This window comes from Hypomesus nipponensis, chromosome 18, assembly GCF_054491055.1.
Source record: "Hypomesus nipponensis isolate SF chromosome 18, ASM5449105v1, whole genome shotgun sequence".
In the NCBI taxonomy this organism is placed as follows: domain Eukaryota; kingdom Metazoa; phylum Chordata; class Actinopteri; order Osmeriformes; family Osmeridae; genus Hypomesus; species Hypomesus nipponensis.
The window spans coordinates 10,168,110-10,189,554 of record NC_140378.1 but is presented as its reverse complement, the minus strand read 5'-3'; the positions used below and the strand labels follow the sequence as shown (position 1 = coordinate 10,189,554).

The following is a 21,445-nucleotide window of genomic DNA, read 5'->3' as shown; positions in this document are numbered from 1 at the left end:
GCGTAAATTAATTAAGTTTCTAAAATAAACTCTAGACAGTATGTCTCGTGTCTGGCTATGGCCGGGGTAAGTCACTGGGCGGCGTAATCACTGGGTGGCGATGGTGGCACTGAGTGCTGGAGCTCTGGCTGGAGCTGTCACCGAGTCACTGGGGAGAGCCGGAAGTTACCGAAGATCTGTCGGCTGAGAAAGTCACTGACATCGTTTCTCTACATGGAACTGGCAGGTTAGTTCAATAAAATTGGTAGCCTCCTCGAGTTTCGTTTTTAATTGTAACGGGAAATTAAATGCTGAAGCTACATTGTCGATGCGCTGTTGGCTTCTGCGACCTGTTGAATCCATTTCTCAAAAACTTCTGGTGTCATCTTATTACGTATGATGATTAAGTGTCGTGTATTTAACTGACAGCAACCGTTAAAGCAAACATTTTCCCATGCTAAGGTTAAATCTGCACTAAATGAATAATAGCCTACATTGTTCGATAACAATCTGCTTTGCCCACCGTAATTCCGACACAATGTCCTCATTTGAACATTTAAACACTCGCAGCAAAAATAATGCAGGCTACTCTTACTTGTTCCGTAATTTAACGTGTCTGGCATCAAGGTATTGTCCAGCCCTCGCGTGACAAACTTTATTAAACTTTCTAAAAGGAGACGATAAACCTCTTAGGCATGTATTCTCAGGGAAGCACCGATGCCAACAACACAAGCATGGTACATTATCTGTAGATCAGCAACTTCTACTAGCGTTAGTGTTACAATTAAATCAGTCTCTAATGCCCTTGCCTGATCCTACCTGCTTGCACGCACTAAGGTACATGGCATGATATTTGAATCTCTTCTCGAGACCTTGAAATAAGACTATCAGTTTCTTGTGTTAGCCGCCTGCTCTGCCCTTATGCACCCCAGACGGTTACCATGAGCAGCTCCAGAGAGACAGCCAGTTCCTGTGTTCAGACCAGCGAATGGACACAGAACTGGTGGACAAACTGGTCCTCCAGCTCAACAGAATCTACCCCCAGATATTGAGTGACAAAGAGGCCCAGAGAGTGAGTATATAGGGGACTGTTTACCCTGATCTATCAACTAGTAACACAAGTTTAAATGTGAACAGTTGTGTCCATATTTGATCATGCAAATGTGTGTGTCCTGTTGTGTAACGTGTGTCTTGCTATAGTTCCGGAACTTGAGGGTCCCCACCACAGTGCGGTTGGCTGAGCTGCTGGTGCACCTGCAGGGGAAGGGCGAGGAGGCTTGTCATGAGTTCTACAGAGGGCTTCACATCCACGCTGAGAACATCTACTTCAGCCTACCCACCAGAGTCAGGAGCAGAGGTACAACACTGACCACAGACAGTTATACTGTCAAAACACAGTTTGTCTGCCTGCCTATCTTCCTGTCTTCTAAATCACATTACCCTCTCTCCCATCTCATCACTGTGTACCACAAGCTGTTTTCCAATTACCCCTGCCGCCCCTCGTGTCACTTTATGTGGCAATCCCATTAGGACAGAGAGGGGCCAATGGACTTGACTAATGCTCATCAGCAAAGTAGATTAGTTCCGTATTTTTCTACTGTGTATTGCCTATGTAGGCTTGGCAAGTGTGTGTGTAAGAGTTTTTAATGGTGTAGTGAGACTGACTGTGTTCTGCTCTGTTCTAGAGACGGCAGACCCAATCTGGACTAACACAGGGGCCGGGCGCAGAGAGAGATATGTACTTAATGACAGGGGTAAATCTAATACTAATAATTATAGGGTTAGACTATCGATAAACAGATACCTCATAACTGCCACAACATTAACTCATAACTGTTACAATATTGTATTTGTGGTATAAGATAATGACAGCTTAGTAAGGCAGAGTGAAACTGTTTTATCTTGTAAGTAAAATTACCCTCTTTACCTTCAAGTTTAGTTATACTGCAGAACTTGCTTGTCTGATTCTCCTTGTAAAGCCCAGCATCACAATGTGACCTTTTGGTCTCTTGGTGCAGGCCCACTGCACTGTCATTCATGGTTCAATTAGAGCCAGGCCTTTAATGGGTCAGACAACTAAATGTGTGGGGGGCACCCCCCCCCCCCCTCTCTTCCTCCAAACAACCTCTCCTGCATTCCTCTGCACATTTCTCCTGTTCCACTGGGTCAGAGGTAACTGGAGACAGGGAAGTGGGTCAACCGTGATGCTCAGCTAATGAAGCTTCAACATCCAATCATGAGATTGAGAGAGATGTTGTTCTGTCATGTTTTACTCATACAGTTTCCTTCATTTTCTGCAAAATGTAAGATTTGGTGAGATGTCCAGACTGTTTAACTTCCTCTAACCTCACTCTATTCCTCCAGGACCATTGTTCTTCTTAAGTTGTTTCAGTCTGGCAGTGGGCCTGGCCATGCTTTATTATTGTGGGGGTGAGTCAGTCAGCCTAGGAGAAACTTGATGGATCTCTAGCTGGACGATGCTTCTTACTCTTTCTCCTCTTGTCCCACAATTTGACCTCTCTCTCCTTTCCTGCCCAGCAGAAGTGAAGGCAGTGAAGGGTCCAGGTTCATTGCTGCAGTACACGGCTCTTGGACTGAGCAGGGGAGCCAGTGATGTCCTCATATCATATGCCGATGATGGAGCCAGAACAATATAAGACTATTTAAGAAACAAGCTTAAAAGAAAACTATGGAGAAGATGTCCCTTTGCAAAACATATCACTTTGCTATGCCAAACTCTTACTAGTAGAGGAAGTTCTAAGGTGCTACTTTATGAAGGTTGTACATACTTGTAAATATAATTTTACTTATTTGGTCAACGGTAAAGATTCAAATTGAACCTTGATTTATTGGACATAATTGTTTTAACAAACAGTGTCTCTATGCTCTTAATTTGAACACCACTGATAAGAGAGCATTAGGCGACCACATTCAGGTCAGTATCACTATTTCATCTAATTAATTGAATCCTAGGTAACTTGAAAAGGCTAAACATTTACTTGTATGCCTGGTAAATGAACTTTTTATCAAAACAAGCTGCTGTGTAACTTTGGATGCCTCAAATGAATGTTTCAACACCCTCAAGTATGAACAACAAAACTACTGCCTGTTTCTGTACGTTGAACACAGTTATAGAATGTTGTACACACAGAGTAATTGTCATCACCTTCTCGCTTACTTACAACATTCAGTGCCTTCTGATGGTGTGGGGATAGCTTTGTGATGTGAGTCCTGATGTCAGCACTGATCTCAAATCCACTGTCCTCAGAAAACCATGGATGATCAATAAATGAACTGAATTGGTCTCTAATTTATCATCCAGACTAGTTTTCTCCTTTGAAATAAAGTATGAGGTTTATTAACCTGGACCAGGACATTTGTAGTTGCATTTCAAACCATTTGAAACACATTAAGGAAACAAATAGATCGTAACATTCCTTTCATAACAATAAACACTTTTTATTAAACATACCACAAGGTATGTATATAACATAACACGAGGGAACATTACATTCCAAAAGAAGACACTAGAGGGTGCTCCTCTCTTTGCTTAGGGGCTTGTATTGGAAGAACTGACAATGTAAAAATGTGCTAAAGATGACCGGATAGGCCAAAGTAACTAAACAATCCTTCATAAACAGTAGAACGGTAGAACAGATGTTTTTCTTTTTACTGAGGTCTGAACCTCAGGTACCCTATATGTAGCTACGGCTCTGTGGATGGTGTATGGTCTTCTGAGGTAGATCCCTGCTATTCTCTATTCTTGAGGACAATGCTACAGTCAGCCACACATTTCTAGCTCTGTCTCTTCCTTTCCACATGGAGAATATCTCTGCTCTGTACAGGGTAGTAGAGAGCTGTTTTTATAGGAGCAATCAAAATACATTATAGAATCATATTGATCAGTTCAAACATCTTCTGTGAGAGAAGCTGTGTCTCAGAAATGGGACTTCTGAGCGTTTCCACGGTTACCAGAGTCAGCTGTTGAAGGAATAGACTATGTCACTTTGACATAAAAAATAGTGCATTATCATCAGAAGTAACTCTATCACAGACAAGTTTCACTGTCAGTTGTAATAATTCTACGAAATGGTTTTGGTTTTTGTATCCTAGATGGTTCAGTTCTAATGCAGGGTTTGGTGGCAGGGTTGAGACAAACGTTTAATCAAGGCTTCAGTTTTAATGAGTGGTTCTATATTTGTATTTGTGTGCTGTTGATGCTGATTTACAACACACTGAGTCTAACAGCCACAGGCACCATTTGTCTTATTTCTCAAAAGCACTCTCAACACTAAAATGTTCTAGTATGTATAATTATAATGTGTTTAGTTTACAGAGGCCCAGTTTCTCAAAACCCATTCTCTATATGTACAGTATGTCTCTCTGTATGGAAAAGCCTTGTGGCGTTTGGCTTTCACCTTATAAATGTGATAAAAAATGTAAACTTCAGTTTGATGAGTGTGTCTGTATAGGCATGCATAGGTGTGTGGGTGTATGCTGCTTGCTGGGGGTTACAAGGGGACAGGGCAGTTGGCAGACAGCGAGGTCACGTGTCTCTTGCTGTTGTCTCTGTTTTCCTGTTTGTCCCCCTCAAACCAACACAATGTTTATACAAGTTGACCTTGTCATCTCTCTCTCTAGCTGTCTCTCTCCCACACACGTTCAGTATCTCTCTCACACCCTCAGTCTCTCTCTTACACACACCCTTAGTCCCTCTCTCTTATTCTTGCTGCCCCAGCATGCTGTGACTGGGGACAAAAGAGTTCTGGTAAATAAACAGTAGCTGGATTTTGTATGAGGTGTTTTTCTAGTGGAAGTTTCTGTGGTGCACTGGAACTGTTTGTGTGTTTGTGGGTCAGGTTGGGGAGCAGGGATGAGCTGTTGGGAAGTTCAAGAGAGCAGGTGCTGAGTCATTGGGACCTATTGGTAGGAAAGGGGGAGGTACGACACATCATGTGAACAAACAATACCTGTTTGTAATGTTTGTGTGTGTTTAAGAGAGAGACAGAAACAGAGAGCAATATACCTGACGCTACCTGTCAAGCTCTAAGTGGGTCAACCGCTCTGGTTCGGTCTCTGAACTCCGAAGGCTGTGATGAAGACATTGACCACCGTGATGATGAAGACCATGCATGTGGACAGGCTCTCCATCAGGTTTAATCTGAAGTGTTTGCTTTCATCATTTAGGTTCCACCGTACTGTGGACGAGATAAGATTCATAGTCAAACTTAAGACAGGGTGGTAATGAATGGAAGATGTTGGCTCTGCTGGGACTCGAGCCAGAAGCACATAGTGACATCCTGATTTACACCCTGCATAGTGCATTCCATGCACTGTGTAAATGCTTAGTGCCCATTCTTGCGTGTCCCTGACTGAACTCTCATACCTTTTAAAGGAAGTGTGTGTTCAGGACAAAGCAACTCTGAAAGGATAGTTAAGACTGTATCAGTGTGGTATCTGTAGGGACACATGGTGAATGGTGTCTCTAATGGAATGTCCTGTAGTGTATCATGTGACATGACATGTGTGTGTGTGTGTGTGTCTGTCTTTGGCTGTGTGGAAGTCCTTTTTTGTCAGGCAGATTAGCACAGGTTAAACGATGTGAGGATCTTTAGTGTGTGCAAGGCTGTGTGTGTCTGGCTATGCCCGGGGGGGGGGGGGGGATGGAATGTAGGGCACTCACAGCATGCTCTACTGACCCCATCAGACAGGAGGGAGGTGTGTATGTGGGGGGGGGGGGGGGGGCTCGAGGGAAAGGAGGGGTATAAAGGGGGCAGCAGGTCACAGATTTTGTCACTGGTAAAAGGGGACAATAGAGCTGGAGGATGAAAGAGTGAGTGTGAAAGAAAAGGCATAAGTTAGAGGAGGGGGATTTCTGGGATGGATGTGACGGTGGTGGTGGTGTGTGAGGGTCAGAGGGCCAAGAGGGAGTGTGTGCTGCCTCTCCCGTGCTGGCTCTATACCTTACTGACACGTGATGCTTGAAGAGAAGTCAGATAGACGCACTCAATAAACCTACAGGAAAGGCATCCTCTGACGTAGTCAATGGGTTCCAATTAAAAGCAACAAAGAGTGATTAATGATTAAAACTAGATTTGTTTCAGTTACTTCCAGGAAGCCTACTTAAAATACAAACTACCATCACAATTTCACTTCTGGATGTAGCTGGATGTTCTTCCGTATGTTGGATAAAAACATTAGTTCTAAAATATCTGCATTATAATTGAATCACCAGTCTCTTGTACAGTACTATACAACATACTTCTATGTAGTGGACCATGGTGGCCATGGTTTAATCATTTATTTCCATTTAAAAAGAGCTGTTTTGTGATGTTTTTAACGTTTCTAACAGTTTTATTTAACTCTTACACTATGATCTCTGATATTTCCCTCAAGGCATCTTCACACACCACACTGAATGTCAGGCAACATATAATATAAGTATCTGTCCAGTGCTAATGATCAAGGCAGGATTTGGCCTGTATTGTCATGACTTGAACACTTTTTTTAACAACAGCTCCTCACTCAAACACATACAACCCCCTTCAACAAACACACATACACACATGCAAATCTGTTATTATGCTGATACGTGCACTACAACCAAATAAACTCTGACCTGGTCGCAGGCCTGGCTGGGTTGCTATGGCTACAGTTGGAGTCTGGTGGGTAATGGGTAGTTTGTCAGGAGACATTGGACTTGACAGAGCATGCTCCTTAGAGAAGGTCAGCCCAGAGTAGGGAGAGGTGAACATTAGGCAGGAGGAGCAGGTTGTAAATACGCTCCCACCAATGAAGAAGAGCCCCAGAGAGAACATTGAGCCAGTGAAGATTGCAGAACACAACTCCATTACACAGTAAAATGTAAAGAAGCTGTGCTTCTATCTAATAGAGACCGCATTTTATGCTCAATTACAACTATTGATTTGCTCACCGATGAAGATGAGCAGAACCCCCACAGTGACCTGCAGGCAGAGGGAGATGCTGATGAGGGTGATGAGTGGGGTGTAGAGGGAGACGGCTGGGCCTTGCTCCAGAACAGCCTTCAGCTGGGAAGCGTTCGCCATGAGCAGAGCCACATCCAGCAAGCTTTCTGCTGCACTCTTCTTGTTGGCATAGTGGTTCATGTTGAGGTGAGCAGCCCTGTCCTGCCTATCATCTGTAGGGGGGGACTGGGGGAAGAAACACACATGATCAACAATAACAAAAACAACAGTAGGACAGATACCATGTATTAAGGACAATGGAGAATATTGTGTGGGATTTAACATCTTTCCCTCTGATCCTACCTTCCTTAATGGAATATTCTGGTATTATCACACACTACAAAGATTGACAGCGTAGGGAGAAAGAAACACTGTATGTGGTGGTAATGTACAGAAGGTTTAAACTAATTATTGTGTCCAACAAAGATGAAGTAAACACTGTGCGGTAATACAACACTTTAGATGTAGGCCACGCTAATAAGGAAATACTGCTGATGATATAATTACAAGCATCTACACATGACAGCACAGCCATTAGGAGAGCATGAACTATGTGGACAGCTCACATTAGTACAGGAAGGACACACTGAGACAATTCCTGTCCCATTAACGCGCAGTGGAACATGTAGGAACTGTACGTGTAACAAACGACTGCATTAACGTTGCATTGAGCTAATAGTGGGTGAAAATGAACACATGTAACACTGTATCTCAGCACCCAGCAACACTCCTCTCTTTCCTTGAGAGCAGATTGCTAACTATGACCTCATCTGTCCATTTAAAGCACCGCCACACTGTCCTTCAACCACTGGCGATGACCCATGCCTCTCTTTACACAGTGTAGACCAACGCTGCCTACACATGTTTACAAACAGACACTGATAAGAGGAACTCTGAGCCTGATTTAAGTAGCCTTTTGTGCACCTACAAAACATAAGCCAACGTATAGCCAACCTTTTGACATCATTTATCTTTTGTGTTCCTCACCCATCCTGCAGTTGTGCATGGCTGGCCTGTGAGATGATCCACAGAGCTGTGTGTACACAATCTTCCTTTGCGCTCCAGGAAGAGAGACACAGAGGTTGAGTGGGGTGGACACACAGCAGAGAGCTCTGTTTTAGGACGGCAGAGAATAGGAACCCCTTTAATCTACCACAGAGCTCATATGAATCACCAAGCCCTCAGGAGAGAGACTGACTGTGATGTGTGGCATGATTTCTGAATTCAACATAAACACTGCAACCCATTTCCAATGTGGGTGTATGTAAAACACCTCACATTTCATTAAAAGTACAGTTAAAATTCAATAGACACATTCCTGTCTTCAAATAATAGGACTTCTCTTGATAAAAGAACATGGAATATATTTGCATGTAATTGACGTTTTGCTTTTCCACTAAAGAAGCCACACTGTGATCAATCACACAGCCACTGTCCATTGCAATTTTGTCCTATAACCAAGGGTCTCAACAAAGTTGATTGGTCTCTATTGATCATAACATAAGGGTTTGATGCTCATTTTGGAATTAATTATTCAAGTCAAACCTTTTGTGGTGTGTATGTTTGAGAGATATCAAGTAGACATCATTCTTAATAGCAATACTATGCACGGACAAAACCGGAGGAATAAATGTAGCCAGACGAAGTGATATAACCTAGAGCAGTGGTTCCCAACCCTGGTCCATGGGACCCCCTGTCCTGCATGTTTTAGATGTTTCCCTGCTCCAACACACCTGATTCAAATGAATGGTCGTTAACAGGCTTCTGCAGAGCTGGATAAAGACTCATTCATTAGCATTAGCAGCTTCCTCCAATGTCTCCATATCTAACCTGTTGTCAGCTACTTTGTCTTGTTTACAAGATTTACACAAGTGCACAGTTAAGACAAGAGCAGAATGCAGCAGAACCTAACTGCTAAGGTGTGTCCTTGCAACTCGGATCATGCAGATGTGGTACACCCCTTGTCTACACAACAACTAAATGTTATCAATGTATTGACTTGGTGCCAAACTGCTACTTTAGGGAGTGTCATTAGCAGCCAGTTAAACTGTGTTTGCCTGCATTGTGGGATAACCTCTCTTGTTGAAAATGTGAGAGAATCTTCAAAGGCAGGGGCTATCACTGCTATGCAAAAGAAACATGCTCTTGTTAAGTCACATAATGTGTGTTTTGACTATTATTATTGTGCTGCATTCTGTCTTGTTGCATCAGCACTTTTCTGGCCTCCATCCATCATGTTCCATCAGTCTCCCTCTCTCTGTTCACCTCAAACTCTGGCTCTCCTCCAGAGGAAGGATCGACCCAACAATACTAAATCTAATCTCTATGATTCTCTGAAGGGCTTTTAGTTTTAATACCCTCTGAACACAGAAGGCTAGCCTACAAGACATACCAACTGAAACCTACTGTATACTCTCAAGGCTGGACAGCCAAGCCCAATAGCCAGAGTGCAAATTACAACAGAAAAGATATGCAGGCAAAATAACTCCAATGAGTCCTCAGTGATTCCAACAGACATTGTAAATGATACAAATTGCTTATTTTATTGAGTGTAAAGATATTCCATTTGGTCTTTGATACTGGGGCTCTGACAGTTACACACAAGAGCCTGGCATTCTCTGTCTAATTAAATAGAGCTATTAGGGCCAGGATGTTCTGATGACCCAACTGCTCATTTCCTCCCTCTATAAAGTATTTGGTTATTGCTTTGTGAGCTACCTAGTAGAGCTAGTAAAATGACTGCTGCAACCATTGCAGTACAAAACATTCAAGCTAACAGTAAGTCTATATGAAGTGTGAGATTTGGATAAAGTACAGATCTAGGACAAATAATCAGACAGGCACTCAAAAAACAAAATGCAATCAACATAACTAAAGAGAGAGGACCAACAGAGCAGGAGACACTATTATTGTCCATTTATGCAAGTGATTGGACACAAAGAAACCATTCGTTTTCCACAAAGCCTTTCAGGTGCCATCAGTGCGTGGTCAACAGACTCGGGCAGCTTGTCATCAGACTCCAGACTTGACCAAGGGTGGGCTTTGTTCTGCAACCAATCTTGCTGGTCATCTGCAAACCATCGTAATGTTTTTCGAGTGCTGTACAAAGGATATTACACTCTTTTATAGGAGGTTTCAAATCGTGTTTATAAACTAGTTTATTTCTAATTGGTTTAAACCATTTAGGCTAGCCTACCTACTTGTCCTTTAGTGTCTTTTTTACTCAGGCTCATTGCATTCTGTGGGGGGTGTCAGTGGACCATCAATTATCTAATCATCTACACTAAAAAATGATGTAGGCTACCCACAGTGAATAGCCGGTATTAATATGCTTTATTATGATGACATCTAAGATTAGGAATGCTATTTTTCCAGAAGTGTTGAGAACGCAAGTCTTTGAATGAATTCCTAAACACCCGCCTCTTTATCCTAACCATGGCAACCAGCTTGTTCGAGCAAACCGAAATACATCTGCATGAATAAACCCTACAAAGTTGGCGGCCACACTGGTAATATGATATGAACGTTTAAATTAACTAATCAACTGGTGGCGACAGGCTACCGCATCTATTTTAACTTCGTTTGCTATCCTAGCACTAAGAGATGATTCTAAAAGGGCTCACCTCTCTTCTACCCTCTACGGCACCTCCATTCCCGTTAATTTCCATGTTGCTGGCTATCCAGTCTAGCTAGTTTTTCGACATAGTAAAGTTAAGAAAAGTATACAGTAGCAAGTAGCTAAGTATAATTGCCTATAACAAATACTGACGGGCATTTGTGACAGTGAACGGTATGTGCGCGATGTATGTGTCGCTATTTGGGTTTCAGGAAGGAATGGACAAGTTACTGTAGGCTATACTGGTCTCAGATCAGCTAGCTAGACTAACCACAGTGTTGTGTTTAGTACACAAGCTCATGTATCCATTTAAAAGTAACGCAACACATACTCATCTGTGCGACCATATTGTCTTAGCAAAGCATCTTAACATTTCAATGACATTGATATCATGCCATAATGTTTGCTCTACTTTGTGGCTTATTGCGCCTATTAGTGGACTCGCGCTAAAAGGTACACTTTCATTGGGTGGTCTGGTTGTGCAGCATTGCTACCAGGGCATGGGCGTGTAACTGTGAGTGAGTGTCACAGACGCACACCGTGCCGGCTGATTTGTGTGAAGATGGATAGCAAGCTAGGTAGCTTTTAACTTGACTGCGCCGATTGAATGCTGAGGATACACATCCATATGATGGTTAATCAATTTCAATTTTCGCTGGCTAACTAGTTTGGGGATTTTATCTTCTACCTAACTATATATAGCTACATTTACACGCAAACTTAAGCGTTTCCATCGCTTAACATTATCGTTAGCTAGCTAGTAATACATCGGCAAGATAGTGTAGAGAGCTCAGAGTGGGTCATAAAAAAAAATAGCACTTGTTTCTGTTTAATCCATAATGTATAATGTCATATACGGAAATAAACAGTTGTCAATAATTCAGCAAAAGCTGTTTTAGCCAAGTTGTTGTGGTCCGGTTTACAACCACGGGCAGGCTAGCAAGTCTGGCAATCTCAGTAGGTTTCAGACAGTGTAAGTGAGGCAGTAGCCAGCAGGATTTAGCTAGCTATCTCGCTCTATTGGGACGCTCACCGACTTGCATGGGTAAGTAACCCGTGACTAGCTACTTACAGTGTGAATACATTGCAAACATTAGTATTCCCTAAACGTAAGTTAAAGTATTATTAATGTTACAAGTGATTGTTGAATTGTCTGTCCGCTTTGAGTAATTGTTAATTCAATCTATTTTGCAGCATGGTGTAGATGAGCGCATCTCGTCGAATTTTGTTAGATAGCTAGACTGGCTCGTAGAGTACCGCATATCAAAGTCTCGAATTCATTTCATGTTAGAATGCAGGCAATGAAAGCTAGCTAAACGTATTTTTCCAAATATAGTTGTTCCCCAGCAGTGGTGGTATCTCGGATCATGCTCATTGCAAATCTAACCAGGTCTGATTTGAAAGCATTTATTCGCACTAAACCTCTAACATTTATTGTTTTGCTTGCCACTGTTCAGACTGGATGAAGCCACATAGTGACAGCGCATCTTGATACCTCCATGCTGGCGAACTGCGTCACCGAGCGGGCGCTGCAGGTATTCAGCCCCAACTCTGTCTCCGTGTTGGGAACTCTCTAGCCATGGCAAACATTATCTGGAAACATCAGTGATTCAACGTTACAATCGCAATGGAATCGGGGGACGAGTCCAATTCGGAGGCTTCCCTGGGATTAAAATATCCTTCTGTTCCTAACTCGCAGTGTGAACTCAACATTAATATGTATGAGACTATCAGCGATGGAAACGTCAATAATATGGAAACCTCGACAGTCGTGAGAGGTGGAAGCGACCCGAGCCCTCCTTCAAATTATCAGCGGATCGTGCGTCAAAGATTCATCAGGAGAAGTTTATGGTTCTCAGACTCAGATGAGCAGGCCTTTGAGGCTCCCGAATGTGACAACAGGAATAAAATCCTCAACATAAACCTGCGCACAATAGTAGACAGGACACGAGGGACACGGTCTGGAATACAGGAGGGCTCAAGCACCGAGAGCCAAGGTGGTCAAAAAGATAGCGCGACAGAGAGTGCAAGTGCCGACGATGAGAAAGAAAAAGGTGGAGACAAATTGGGTGTTGTCTCCATTGACGGCGGGAAAAACGCTATCAAAGCAGCAAGCGATGAGAACGAGGAGGAAGCTGAGATGAAGGCTGTCTCCACGTCTCCTGGGGGAAGGTTTCTCAAGTTCGATATCGAACTCGGGAGAGGGTCCTTCAAGACTGTGTACAAGGGCCTGGATACTGACACCTGGGTGGAGGTTGCCTGGTGTGAGCTTCAGGTATACCAACTACATCTTTTTTTTTCTTGATTGATATATTGTCCAATTTAATTTAATCTCTAATGCAAAGTGAGCATTCGTAGTTAAACAGCCCAAAATAAAGTTAAAACAAATGCTTATTTTGTTTGAACGTTTGGTTACAACATGCACATTTGTAACCAAACCTGCTTAACCAATGTAAGCTATATGACTTTAAAAAAATCTTATCTCAGTGTGGATGTTTTGAAACGTGTAATGGATGACAGGGGAGAGGTTCCCTCAATCATTTCCATCAGCCAGTGATGCAGGGGCTTTCACGGGATGTCCCTTCTGCTGTCAGACAGGCTCCACAAGGCCAGGAGACTGTTGATGTCTACAGGGACCTGTTAATTACTTCCACCACAGTTGAGATTATACCAATATGTTGTAAATGGCTTTTCTACAAATATTAAAGGCTTTATAGATGTGGATTGACAGGCTTTACTACCTAATGTCCCAAATTACATTGTGCTTGGAGTCTCTTGAACAATGAGAAACTAACTTCTAAGCTTGGACCATGCATGGGTATTCCCTCATTATATTTGTCTTATAAAGACTGCTGGTCAGGATTACCATGACCTCTTTCTCCCAGGAGGCTCAAAGAAACTTTAATAAGCATGACTGCAGTCCTCTGACACAGTATCACTCATTTTACCTTGGCTCTTGTCTGCCATTGGTGCTATTCAAAAGGAGGTATAGCATAGTCCACAATGTATGATCTAGGTCAATCTCTGATCAGCACTTCTAATGTGATCCTGTAATACAGTAGCAGCACAGTAGGTGCATTTCCTGGCCTGTACCCAGCAGTAGGTGGTGAAAGGTGAAGGCCTTGGCTCCCCTCCCTCTGTGAGACAGGATGCCCACAGACAGGAAACAGCTGAACGTACTGTTGCATGCTGGGAGCAGTGTGGTGGCCTGAATTTGTGTGTAAGAAACTGAAGCTTGTTGAGGTAGTTTGTTTTGTATGTGGGAATGTGAGCTACCTGGTGGTAAATACGGTGCCCAATGATGTCATGTGATTGCACCGCCTAGCATCGTTACAGATGAATGATGTCATGACTCACAGGTTGGGGACAAAGATGGAGGATCCAACTTGATCCAAGCATGGAGATCATGTACACAGCAAATACCAGTCATGGAGAGGAATTGATGTGGGCCAGAAAAAACATTTTTTCTGTACGTCCCCTTAGACTAATGGGCAAACACTGCCTCTAGTGGGCACCTATGGAACTCAATTAGCAATCCAGGCATTTTTCCCCACTGGCTGTTAAAACCACTTTCTTGCACTCTGTTTTTGTCAATTCTGCCCAAAATTACTGCCCCAATCACTGTTACTTTTTGTAGTTGATTAGACACATTGATCGGGACTCAAGCAGCCCTGTCATTTGGTTTTGCATGAGGTCCCATTTAATTAATTAGAAATGGTTGTGCGTCACGATTATTGATCCTTCCGAATGGTCTATCTCACTAAGAAATCAAACAGGACTCCTTTCATATTGACTACTTCTCTAGTAGTGCATTTGGAGATAACAATAGCTGTAATGGAAGTTAAACTGTACCCAAATTCAACCAACTTCAGGTTTTCTGCATTTCTCACACATACAGTATTGTGATTCTGTTATCTTTGCTTCTGCATTTACTCATTTGACTGCTGTGTCAAACGTTTGATACTGTCTTTGAATGGAATAATTCTGGCTTTCCTAAGAAGGGTTTCACAGTGTGTGGGGTTAGTGAGCATGGTGAACATGTTTAATGTATGTGTAGTGTGGCTGTCAGGGTCCCCTGGTGGCCTGTAAAGAGCACAGTCCGGATGGTTCTGCCAAGACGTGGGGAGCATTGTCCACTTACAACACCAGGTTCCTCATTTCACCTCTAAACAGCCGTGCCCACAGCAGTCAGTTGTTTTAGTCAGTTGTATTATCAGTGCCATACATGTTTTCCCCTTTGTACTAGTGCATGTGGGTGATGCTGGGCATGCGTTGCCCAGTGGACTGCCGTGGTATGTGGCAGCGTTGTTGTAGGTAGGTGAAAGAGGGATGTTTCTCTGTGATTTTCCACTCAGCCTCCTCCTGCTGGTCACATGGTTTCTCTGCTTGAAAGTTTTAATCTGGTGCCGTGCACTCTCCCTGTTTCTCCTGGCCTCTGTCAAACTCTCACTCTCACTATCTCTCAAACTCTCACTCTTTCTCTCAAACTCCTTCTCTCACTCTATCTCTCAAACTCTCACTCTATCTCTCATTCTCACTCTCTCTCAAACTCTTTCTCTCACTCTATCTCTCATTCTCACTCTTGCTCTCAAACTCTCTTTCTCTCACTCTATCTCTCAAACTCTCTTTCTTTCACTCTCTCTCATTCTCACTCTCTCTCAAACTCTTTCTCTCACTCTATCTCTCATTCTCAATCTTGCTCTCAAACTCTATCTCTCAAACTCTCTTTCTCTCACTCTATCTCTAATTTTCTGTATCTCTCATTCTCTTTCTGCACATTCTCCCCAGGCTTATGTCACACAGATGGTCTTAGAGCACGATAGGATGTTCATCTCAGTAGAAGGTTGAAAGAGAGATCCCCCCAGTGACTTCTGTCTTGTCATCCACAACTCTTCTGCTAGCTGGTCCCTCATCATACGACCCCACACTCACACAGTTCACCTCAGTAGTGTGGTGCACTCAAGTGCTTATGTTCTGCAGAATCCAGACAATCTACTGTTGTGCATCGGATCGCCGAGACGAGAATGACACAATGGAAGGAGAATGTTTTAGTCCGAGTGTGAGGGGAGACCACAGTCACCACAGACACTTTGTGGTACGAACATTTGGTCTTGACTTGTGTGGTGTGTAGACCCTGTTTTGTGTGTGTGATCCCCATGTGATCAAGGAGATGGAGAAAGGAAATCACAAGAGTTGCCCAAGTGGGTCATGGGGAACTGTGAGTGGGCGGGAGCAGGTCTGAAGTTCTACCCTGACCTCATCAGTAGCTCAGCCCCTGACCTGCTGCAGCCAACCAGGCTTAGTTGGGCCAGAAAGAAGTGGGCAAAGTCTGGCAGTTAAGGGCAGCTAGCTAGTTTATCTGTGCAAGTGGTGCCAGAGGCTGACCTTGATAACTGGTTTGTTCTAAAAGACTGTCAGCAAGCAATACTTACAAGTTCAGTTAAGCAAAGATGTATGCTTTAAGTAAAACTTGATGACTTATTTGCATACAAGTAATGACGTTTAGCACCAAGGAATGTACCAAGGAATGTGTGTCTCCTCCGGCTGGTCCTCCGGCTCCCCCTCGCCCACTCACCTCCTCTGGCTGAGGTATGTCGTGTGGGGAAATACTATCTGAACAATGCAGCACAAAGCCTCTCCCGCCAGTCAAAACATGGCTCACGGTAGAGTTCAAGCACGCACGCTGACTCTGACAAAATGGCAGCAGTCGCTGACCTAGTTGTACAGGATGAAATGATGGGAAGGTACACATTAGCAAGTTAGCTTGCTAGAGTCTGTGCCTAGTTGCCACGCCCGGCATAACCAGCCAGAGCACAATATAAGCGGGATCCAATCCTTTCATCTCGGCTGTACATAATGTATTCCATGAGGATGACATCATTGCGGAAGAGTGGTGGGAGGTGGTGGTTGATTGAGGGGTTGATTGAGGTGACAGAGGGGTGGTCGACACATGCAAGGCTGATGCCTTGGCTGATTGCAGAGCAGGTTCTGCAGATCAATGCTCTGTTGTGTGTGCTGCTACTGTTGCATGATGGAGCCCAGAGACCAAGACCACTGACGGTGGCCCTTCCCCATTCTAACCTTCATCATCATCCTCCTCCCTCCCCTCTCCTCCCCTCCCTGCAGATCCTCAGTGCAGTGAGCAGCCTCCTGGGAAACGCCCTCCTTACCAGCCCATGGAACAGTCACAGTGTGGACCTGTAGAGGCAGATGAGAATACAGATGCTATTGCATCAGTAGTGGTTCCTGTTCTGTAGCAGACCTCTGTGTGGTTTATATATATATATATATATATATATATATATATATAAAAACATTTTTAATGAGTTTTTGAGCCCCTCAGTCATTTCAAGCTGTGGTATAATGGAAACTCTTTCCATGTGTACCTTTCCTGAACTTCTCTTTAGCACCCTGGTCTGAGCCCCCGTGGTGTGGGGACATGGTCCTATATGGTTGGTTTCAGTGGCATTGAGCCCTTTACATAATAGCATAAGGTGCCTGGATTTGGTTTAAGTGTGTCAGGCCGAAGTCAAATCCATAATCCTGTATTTAGATTGACATAGTCCTTCTGCTGATGCATGTCGGTGTTGGGTGATTTCAGTGGTGTCATCCATGAAGGTCAGGTATGTGTGTGTCACGTTGCTCTGCTCTGTGGGGATTTGTGGTGCAGTCCGTCTCTGTATCGATGCATCGACTGGCCTGACCAGCAAACGATCTGGTGTCATTGATCCGAAGCATAAACACAAATTCTACACTAGTAAGACACTAGTGTTCACATTAAGCTGCAGCAGCAAATGACTGTAAATGTAGCAATCTACCGGTTGTCTGAACCGTAGCAGCCGAGAAAAGAAGATTGTTTCACGCTCTCCCGTTGTAGCGCGTCGGCGCAGGTTGGGAGGTATCGAAACCCCTCAGTTTGCTGGCTAAAAGGTTGGATGTAGGAAAGACCTATGGCATCCCTGATGTTTTCATGCAGAGCCTGTAACTCCAGCCCCTAAGCAGTAGCAGTGTGTGGGGGAGTGTGAAGTCTGTGCAGGGGTGCTTGTGCTGAGTCAAGGCTGCCTCTCTGGCTCTGTGCCGCGTCACTGCAGCACCTAAAAAAAGCGAGGCGTCGGCGGTGGGTCAGATCAGGACAGCTCAATCTGCCATCCCAGCCCCTCTGGCAGGCCTTTGTCCCAGAGCAGACTGGAACACACCTAAGGGAGCTCCGGCCTTAAAGCGGGGTCAGTTATTCTGATGATGGCTCGCTGTTGGACTGTCCTGGTCCACGCTGGTCTGTACAGGTTTAGGGTACATTATATTCTGAAGGATTCTTTGAATTGTGATTGTGTGCCGATTGTGGTTCCGGAGCAGATGTCTCAGTCAGACTTAAAAGCAGTCATCAGCACTTGGGTGAACACACTAGCTTTGGCGTCATGGCACCACAGCTATTAGGCTAGCCACTGTTGCTGGACAGTTCTATTTACAACCTCTCTGGGGTTTACTGTGGACTGTGGATCGTTGTGTGTATTTGTATATGTGTGTGTTTGTGTGAGTTGGAGGATGTCACCACCATCTGTCATGGTCCATGTTTAGCTGTGTCTGGTTCCTCTGACAGACACATCTCCACCTGTACTCTAGTGTGGCTGGTTAGCAATCTAACAATCTTCGAATGAGGATATTCGAACTGAATGAGGAGATTCAAACTGAATGAGGAGATTCAAACTGAATGAGGAGATTCGAACTGAATGAGGACATTCAAACTGAATGAGGACATTCAAACTGAATGAGGAGATTCGAACTGCTAGCAGCATCATTTAACTGGCCAGTGGGCCTCCTTGCATGGGTAGACTGATCACATCCTGTAAGTCATGCCATACAGCCTACCCCCTGAGTATTCCTTAGAGAGACACGTGAACTGACTGCTCTGAATGACAAAGCTCTGATTTCCATTCTGTTTCGATTTTGGGGCTGTGTGGGTGAAGGGTGAAAGCCTCCCCCAGGAGAGGCGTGTGTGGAGGGGGGTGGGCTGGTGGGTCGTTGCTGTCTTTGGTTTGATCCCATTCACAGATGCTGCCTGCTGGTTGGAAGAGGCTGTGGAGAGAGTGCAGTTTGGTTGTCCTCGCCCCGCCCTCTTGTGCTCGCTATCACAGAGAAGGAAGAGGAAAGCCTCCGTTCCCTCCACTCCATATCTGTCTGCCAGGAGATAGTGAGATAGTCCTGCCTCAGCTGTTAAGAGGCACTCCTGCTAGCTCCCACTGCTCACCAGGAGGACTTTGGGTCTAAAATGCCCTCCACACCTTTCTTATCCTCTCTTGTTCCCGCTGTCTATCACAAGTAGCCTTCTAGCTGTCTATGTCTATCTCTCTGACACACATGTAATCAGACTGTTAAGACGGTGACCCTCTGGTTGTTGAACTCATTACGTAAGTAGCATTAGCCTGTGGAGGAAAGGGAAAGCTTATTATTACCCATTCTTGTTGGGTTGTCTTTCTGTCAATGGCAGCGCTTGTTCGTCAGCTTCCATATTTTGCCTGTGACAGGAAATAGGCTTACAGGAGGCCTGCGTCTCCTAATCCTGGCTACACGCAACATCACATCTCTAGCAAACGCGCGCACACTCACTTACACAACACCTTTGCAATGTAGCCCTTGTATACAACACACACCCATACACGCTTCAGCTACTGTTTTAAAAAGCCTTCCATTTCCTCAATGTGACAATGCTGTTATCTTTCCATGTCTTCTTCTGCCTGAAGTAGAATGGCCCTGCTGGTTAGTCAGCATTTCGGTGCTCTCCTTGGCCAAGTAGTTGGCCACGTGCACAAGTCTATCCCTTCCTCCTCCTCTCCTGTTGGCTTTTCACTGCTGCAGTCTCACCATCTCATCCCAGTCTTCAATAATTCACCATGCCACCCTGGGTGCCAACGCGCCAATTAAAGAGTAGCCCTGTTTCGGAGCCAGGGCTCTGCTGCTCTGCTGTAGCACTGAGACAGAGATAAGTAGCAGACAGGCTGGCACTGCCTCGGGCCTCCCCCTCCTGGACTGGATGACAGATGGGACAGGATGTTGCAGAGGTGGAGCTGGTCCAGGATCAGCCCATACTGTTACTGCGGTGCTGCTCCCTTGTTTCTGCACTGAGATCAGTCCTTTGACGTGGTGCTGGAGAGGAGCCTCCCCTTTGCTCTGAGGAGTTGAGGAAAGGCCTCTGGATGGTTCAACCTGAATAATGGAGCCATATGCACAGTTAGGCCTACTGGTGTTTAGAGGCATTACTATAAGCCTAGATTTCCAATGTTAAAAATGTTGTGACATATTAAGTTTCTCAGCAGAGATGTTTGAATGTGTCTAATCCCATTGTTCTTATTTAAATTCAACTAATCACAGCTGCAGCTAACCAGAGGGTCCTTAGCCAGGGATCAGACCAGGAGAAGGCCAGACTAATTGAGGGATAAGAGGAGAAGAACAGCGATTGGTCACACAATCCTGAGATGATGAGGGCAGACGGAAGGCTAAATCGGCCATTGATTTTTGTGCGTGTTTGTGGTGGCGTAATGAAACAACCGTGGTGTTGATCAATGCCAGGGCCGTGTCTCAACCATGGCTGTCTGCCTTGTGCTGGTATACCCTCAATACTTACCGGAGAGGTGAAATGTTGGTCAATCTCTGCTGTAGCCTGGAAAATAATAATCTGGTCTCAGGCATTACAAACTGAAGGCTGGGATTGTAGAATAAGAACCAAACCAAGTTTGTCCAGAATGTACTAAGTTAGGCTCAAATCTTGATTGCATCCAATCTTTTTATTCATGTGCTGTGTACATCCTTAATTTCCGGTGTGAGATGAGGTTGATTCATCTTGGTAAATGACACTGTGGTTCCGTTTATTGCCTTCACACAGCAATATGGGAATGTCCTGTTCTGAATGGGGAGCACTGTAGGGGAGGCACATCGCTTTAATACACAAGCCCCTCAGCAGTATTCATAAAGGTTTCTGTCCGAGAACCACATCAATCACGTGTGTGGGGGTGCATGTGTATGTGTCAGCTGAACAGTGTGTGGAATATGTCCCCATGATGGAGGCTCCAGGAAACGAGCCTCTCCTGAGAGACCAGCCCCACACACGGTGCCTCTCTCTGGGTCTGTGAACGACACCATCACACAGGGATGCCTTCTCTCTGGTCTCTGTCTCCACATGTAGCACAAGGAACATTTGTATACATATTGAAAATGTTTCCATGTTGATGGCCACCACACGCAACGCTCAATTGACCCTTCCTGTCAGTTTTCTACGGTGGAGGTAGTTGATGTGGTCTGGTCTCTACTCCTGTGTGGCCCATATCCTCTCTGGTCTTTGTGTCTGGGTGTGCTGGTGTGGGATCTGTCTCTGACTAATAGAGTTAAACACACAGCTGTAGTCAGGAGCAATGGTCTGCAGCACAGTTTTATAGATGACTTCATGTTGATGTCACCATTCATTTGTCAGAGCCTCTGGCCCAAGTGGAGGGTGGCTGTGCCTGGGCCTGTGAAACACAGTTCGTGCAGCTCCTGCAGCCACGCCTGTGCTGTGCCAGTCGGCTAGCTTCTTATAGACCAATCTGCTATTTTAACTGGACAGACTTAAGTTGGACTGGGTAAGAGTTTGTACACAATAGGTGAAAAGTCTTATTGATGGTTTGGTGTGATGTTCATTAGCGTGTCTGTGTATTTTAGCATGCTGTGCACAACACTTTGAGTCGGCATGTGACGCCTGAATTATGCAGAAGCTTCGGTGTCTGCTGAAAGGGAAAGCAGAGAAGGGAGGCAGAGGAAACTGAGGAGGGTGGGGTGATGTGGGGGCAGGGGGACGGGATGGTGGGGGCAGAGACTGGGAGGGGTTTTATAGGTT

The 21,445-nt window shown here is 44.6% G+C and overlaps 3 protein-coding genes across 14 annotated transcripts in view; 2 read left to right on the top strand and 1 right to left on the bottom strand.

Annotated features, from left to right (window-relative positions):
- The first annotated feature begins 101 nt into the window (after positions 1-101).
- On the top strand, positions 102-3,289 carry LOC146252031 (caspase recruitment domain-containing protein 19-like). Of its 4 annotated transcripts, none has more exons than XM_084679257.1 (6): positions 102-226; positions 912-1,051; positions 1,180-1,336; positions 1,665-1,733; positions 2,344-2,409; positions 2,521-3,289. In XM_084679257.1, the coding sequence occupies exons 1-6, from the start codon at positions 214-216 to the stop codon at positions 2,634-2,636; spliced, it is 561 nt and encodes a 186-aa protein (XP_084535383.1). In that variant the 5' UTR covers positions 102-213; the 3' UTR covers positions 2,637-3,289. The 4 variants fall into 4 exon arrangements, with proteins under 4 accessions (XP_084535383.1, XP_084535382.1, XP_084535385.1 ...); XM_084679256.1 differs by having other exon boundaries at positions 2,518-3,289; XM_084679259.1 differs by lacking the exon at positions 1,665-1,733.
- A 65-nt stretch (positions 3,290-3,354) lies between these two features.
- Positions 3,355-10,941, bottom strand: LOC146252030 (ninjurin-1). 2 transcript variants are annotated; one of them, XM_084679261.1, is made up of 4 exons: positions 10,589-10,941; positions 6,914-7,151; positions 5,006-5,177; positions 3,355-3,960 (listed from the first exon to the last, which is right to left on the bottom strand). In XM_084679261.1, the coding sequence occupies exons 1-3, from the start codon at positions 10,631-10,633 to the stop codon at positions 5,035-5,037; spliced, it is 426 nt and encodes a 141-aa protein (XP_084535387.1). In that variant the 5' UTR covers positions 10,634-10,941; the 3' UTR covers positions 3,355-3,960; positions 5,006-5,034. The 2 variants fall into 2 exon arrangements, with proteins under 2 accessions (XP_084535387.1, XP_084535386.1); XM_084679260.1 differs by having other exon boundaries at positions 5,016-5,177; positions 10,589-10,938.
- LOC146252029 (serine/threonine-protein kinase WNK2) overlaps positions 10,405-21,445 on the top strand; it is a 35,497-nt gene continuing 24,456 nt past the window's right edge. For 3 of the 8 annotated variants that reach the window (XM_084679246.1, XM_084679244.1, XM_084679249.1), the window contains exons 1-2: positions 10,410-10,474; positions 12,039-12,856. In XM_084679246.1, coding sequence (XP_084535372.1) covers positions 12,209-12,856 — 648 coding nt within the window. In that variant the 5' untranslated portion in view covers positions 10,410-10,474; positions 12,039-12,208. Of the gene's footprint in view, positions 10,475-11,081; positions 11,627-12,038; positions 12,857-21,445 lie in introns of those variants that run through there. The other 5 variants (XM_084679247.1, XM_084679251.1, XM_084679248.1 and 2 more) reach the window with 4 other exon arrangements.

Bases quoted from the DNA above. Each gene is read 5' to 3' on its own strand.
- LOC146252031 (XM_084679256.1), top strand. The intron at 1,052-1,179 runs GTGAGTATATAG...GTCTTGCTATAG, and splicing joins GTGACAAAGAGGCCCAGAGA to TTCCGGAACTTGAGGGTCCC. The intron at 1,734-2,343 runs GTAAATCTAATA...CTATTCCTCCAG, and splicing joins ATATGTACTTAATGACAGGG to GACCATTGTTCTTCTTAAGT.
- LOC146252030 (XM_084679261.1), bottom strand. From the start codon at position 10,633: ATGGAAATTAACGGGAATGGAGGTGCCGTAGAGGGTAGAAGAGAG. The intron at 7,152-10,588 runs GTGAGCCCTTTT...TTCTTCCCCCAG, and splicing joins CCGTAGAGGGTAGAAGAGAG to TCCCCCCCTACAGATGATAG. The intron at 5,178-6,913 runs GTGAGCAAATCA...TCTCGTCCACAG, and splicing joins GGTTCTGCTCATCTTCATCG to TACGGTGGAACCTAAATGAT.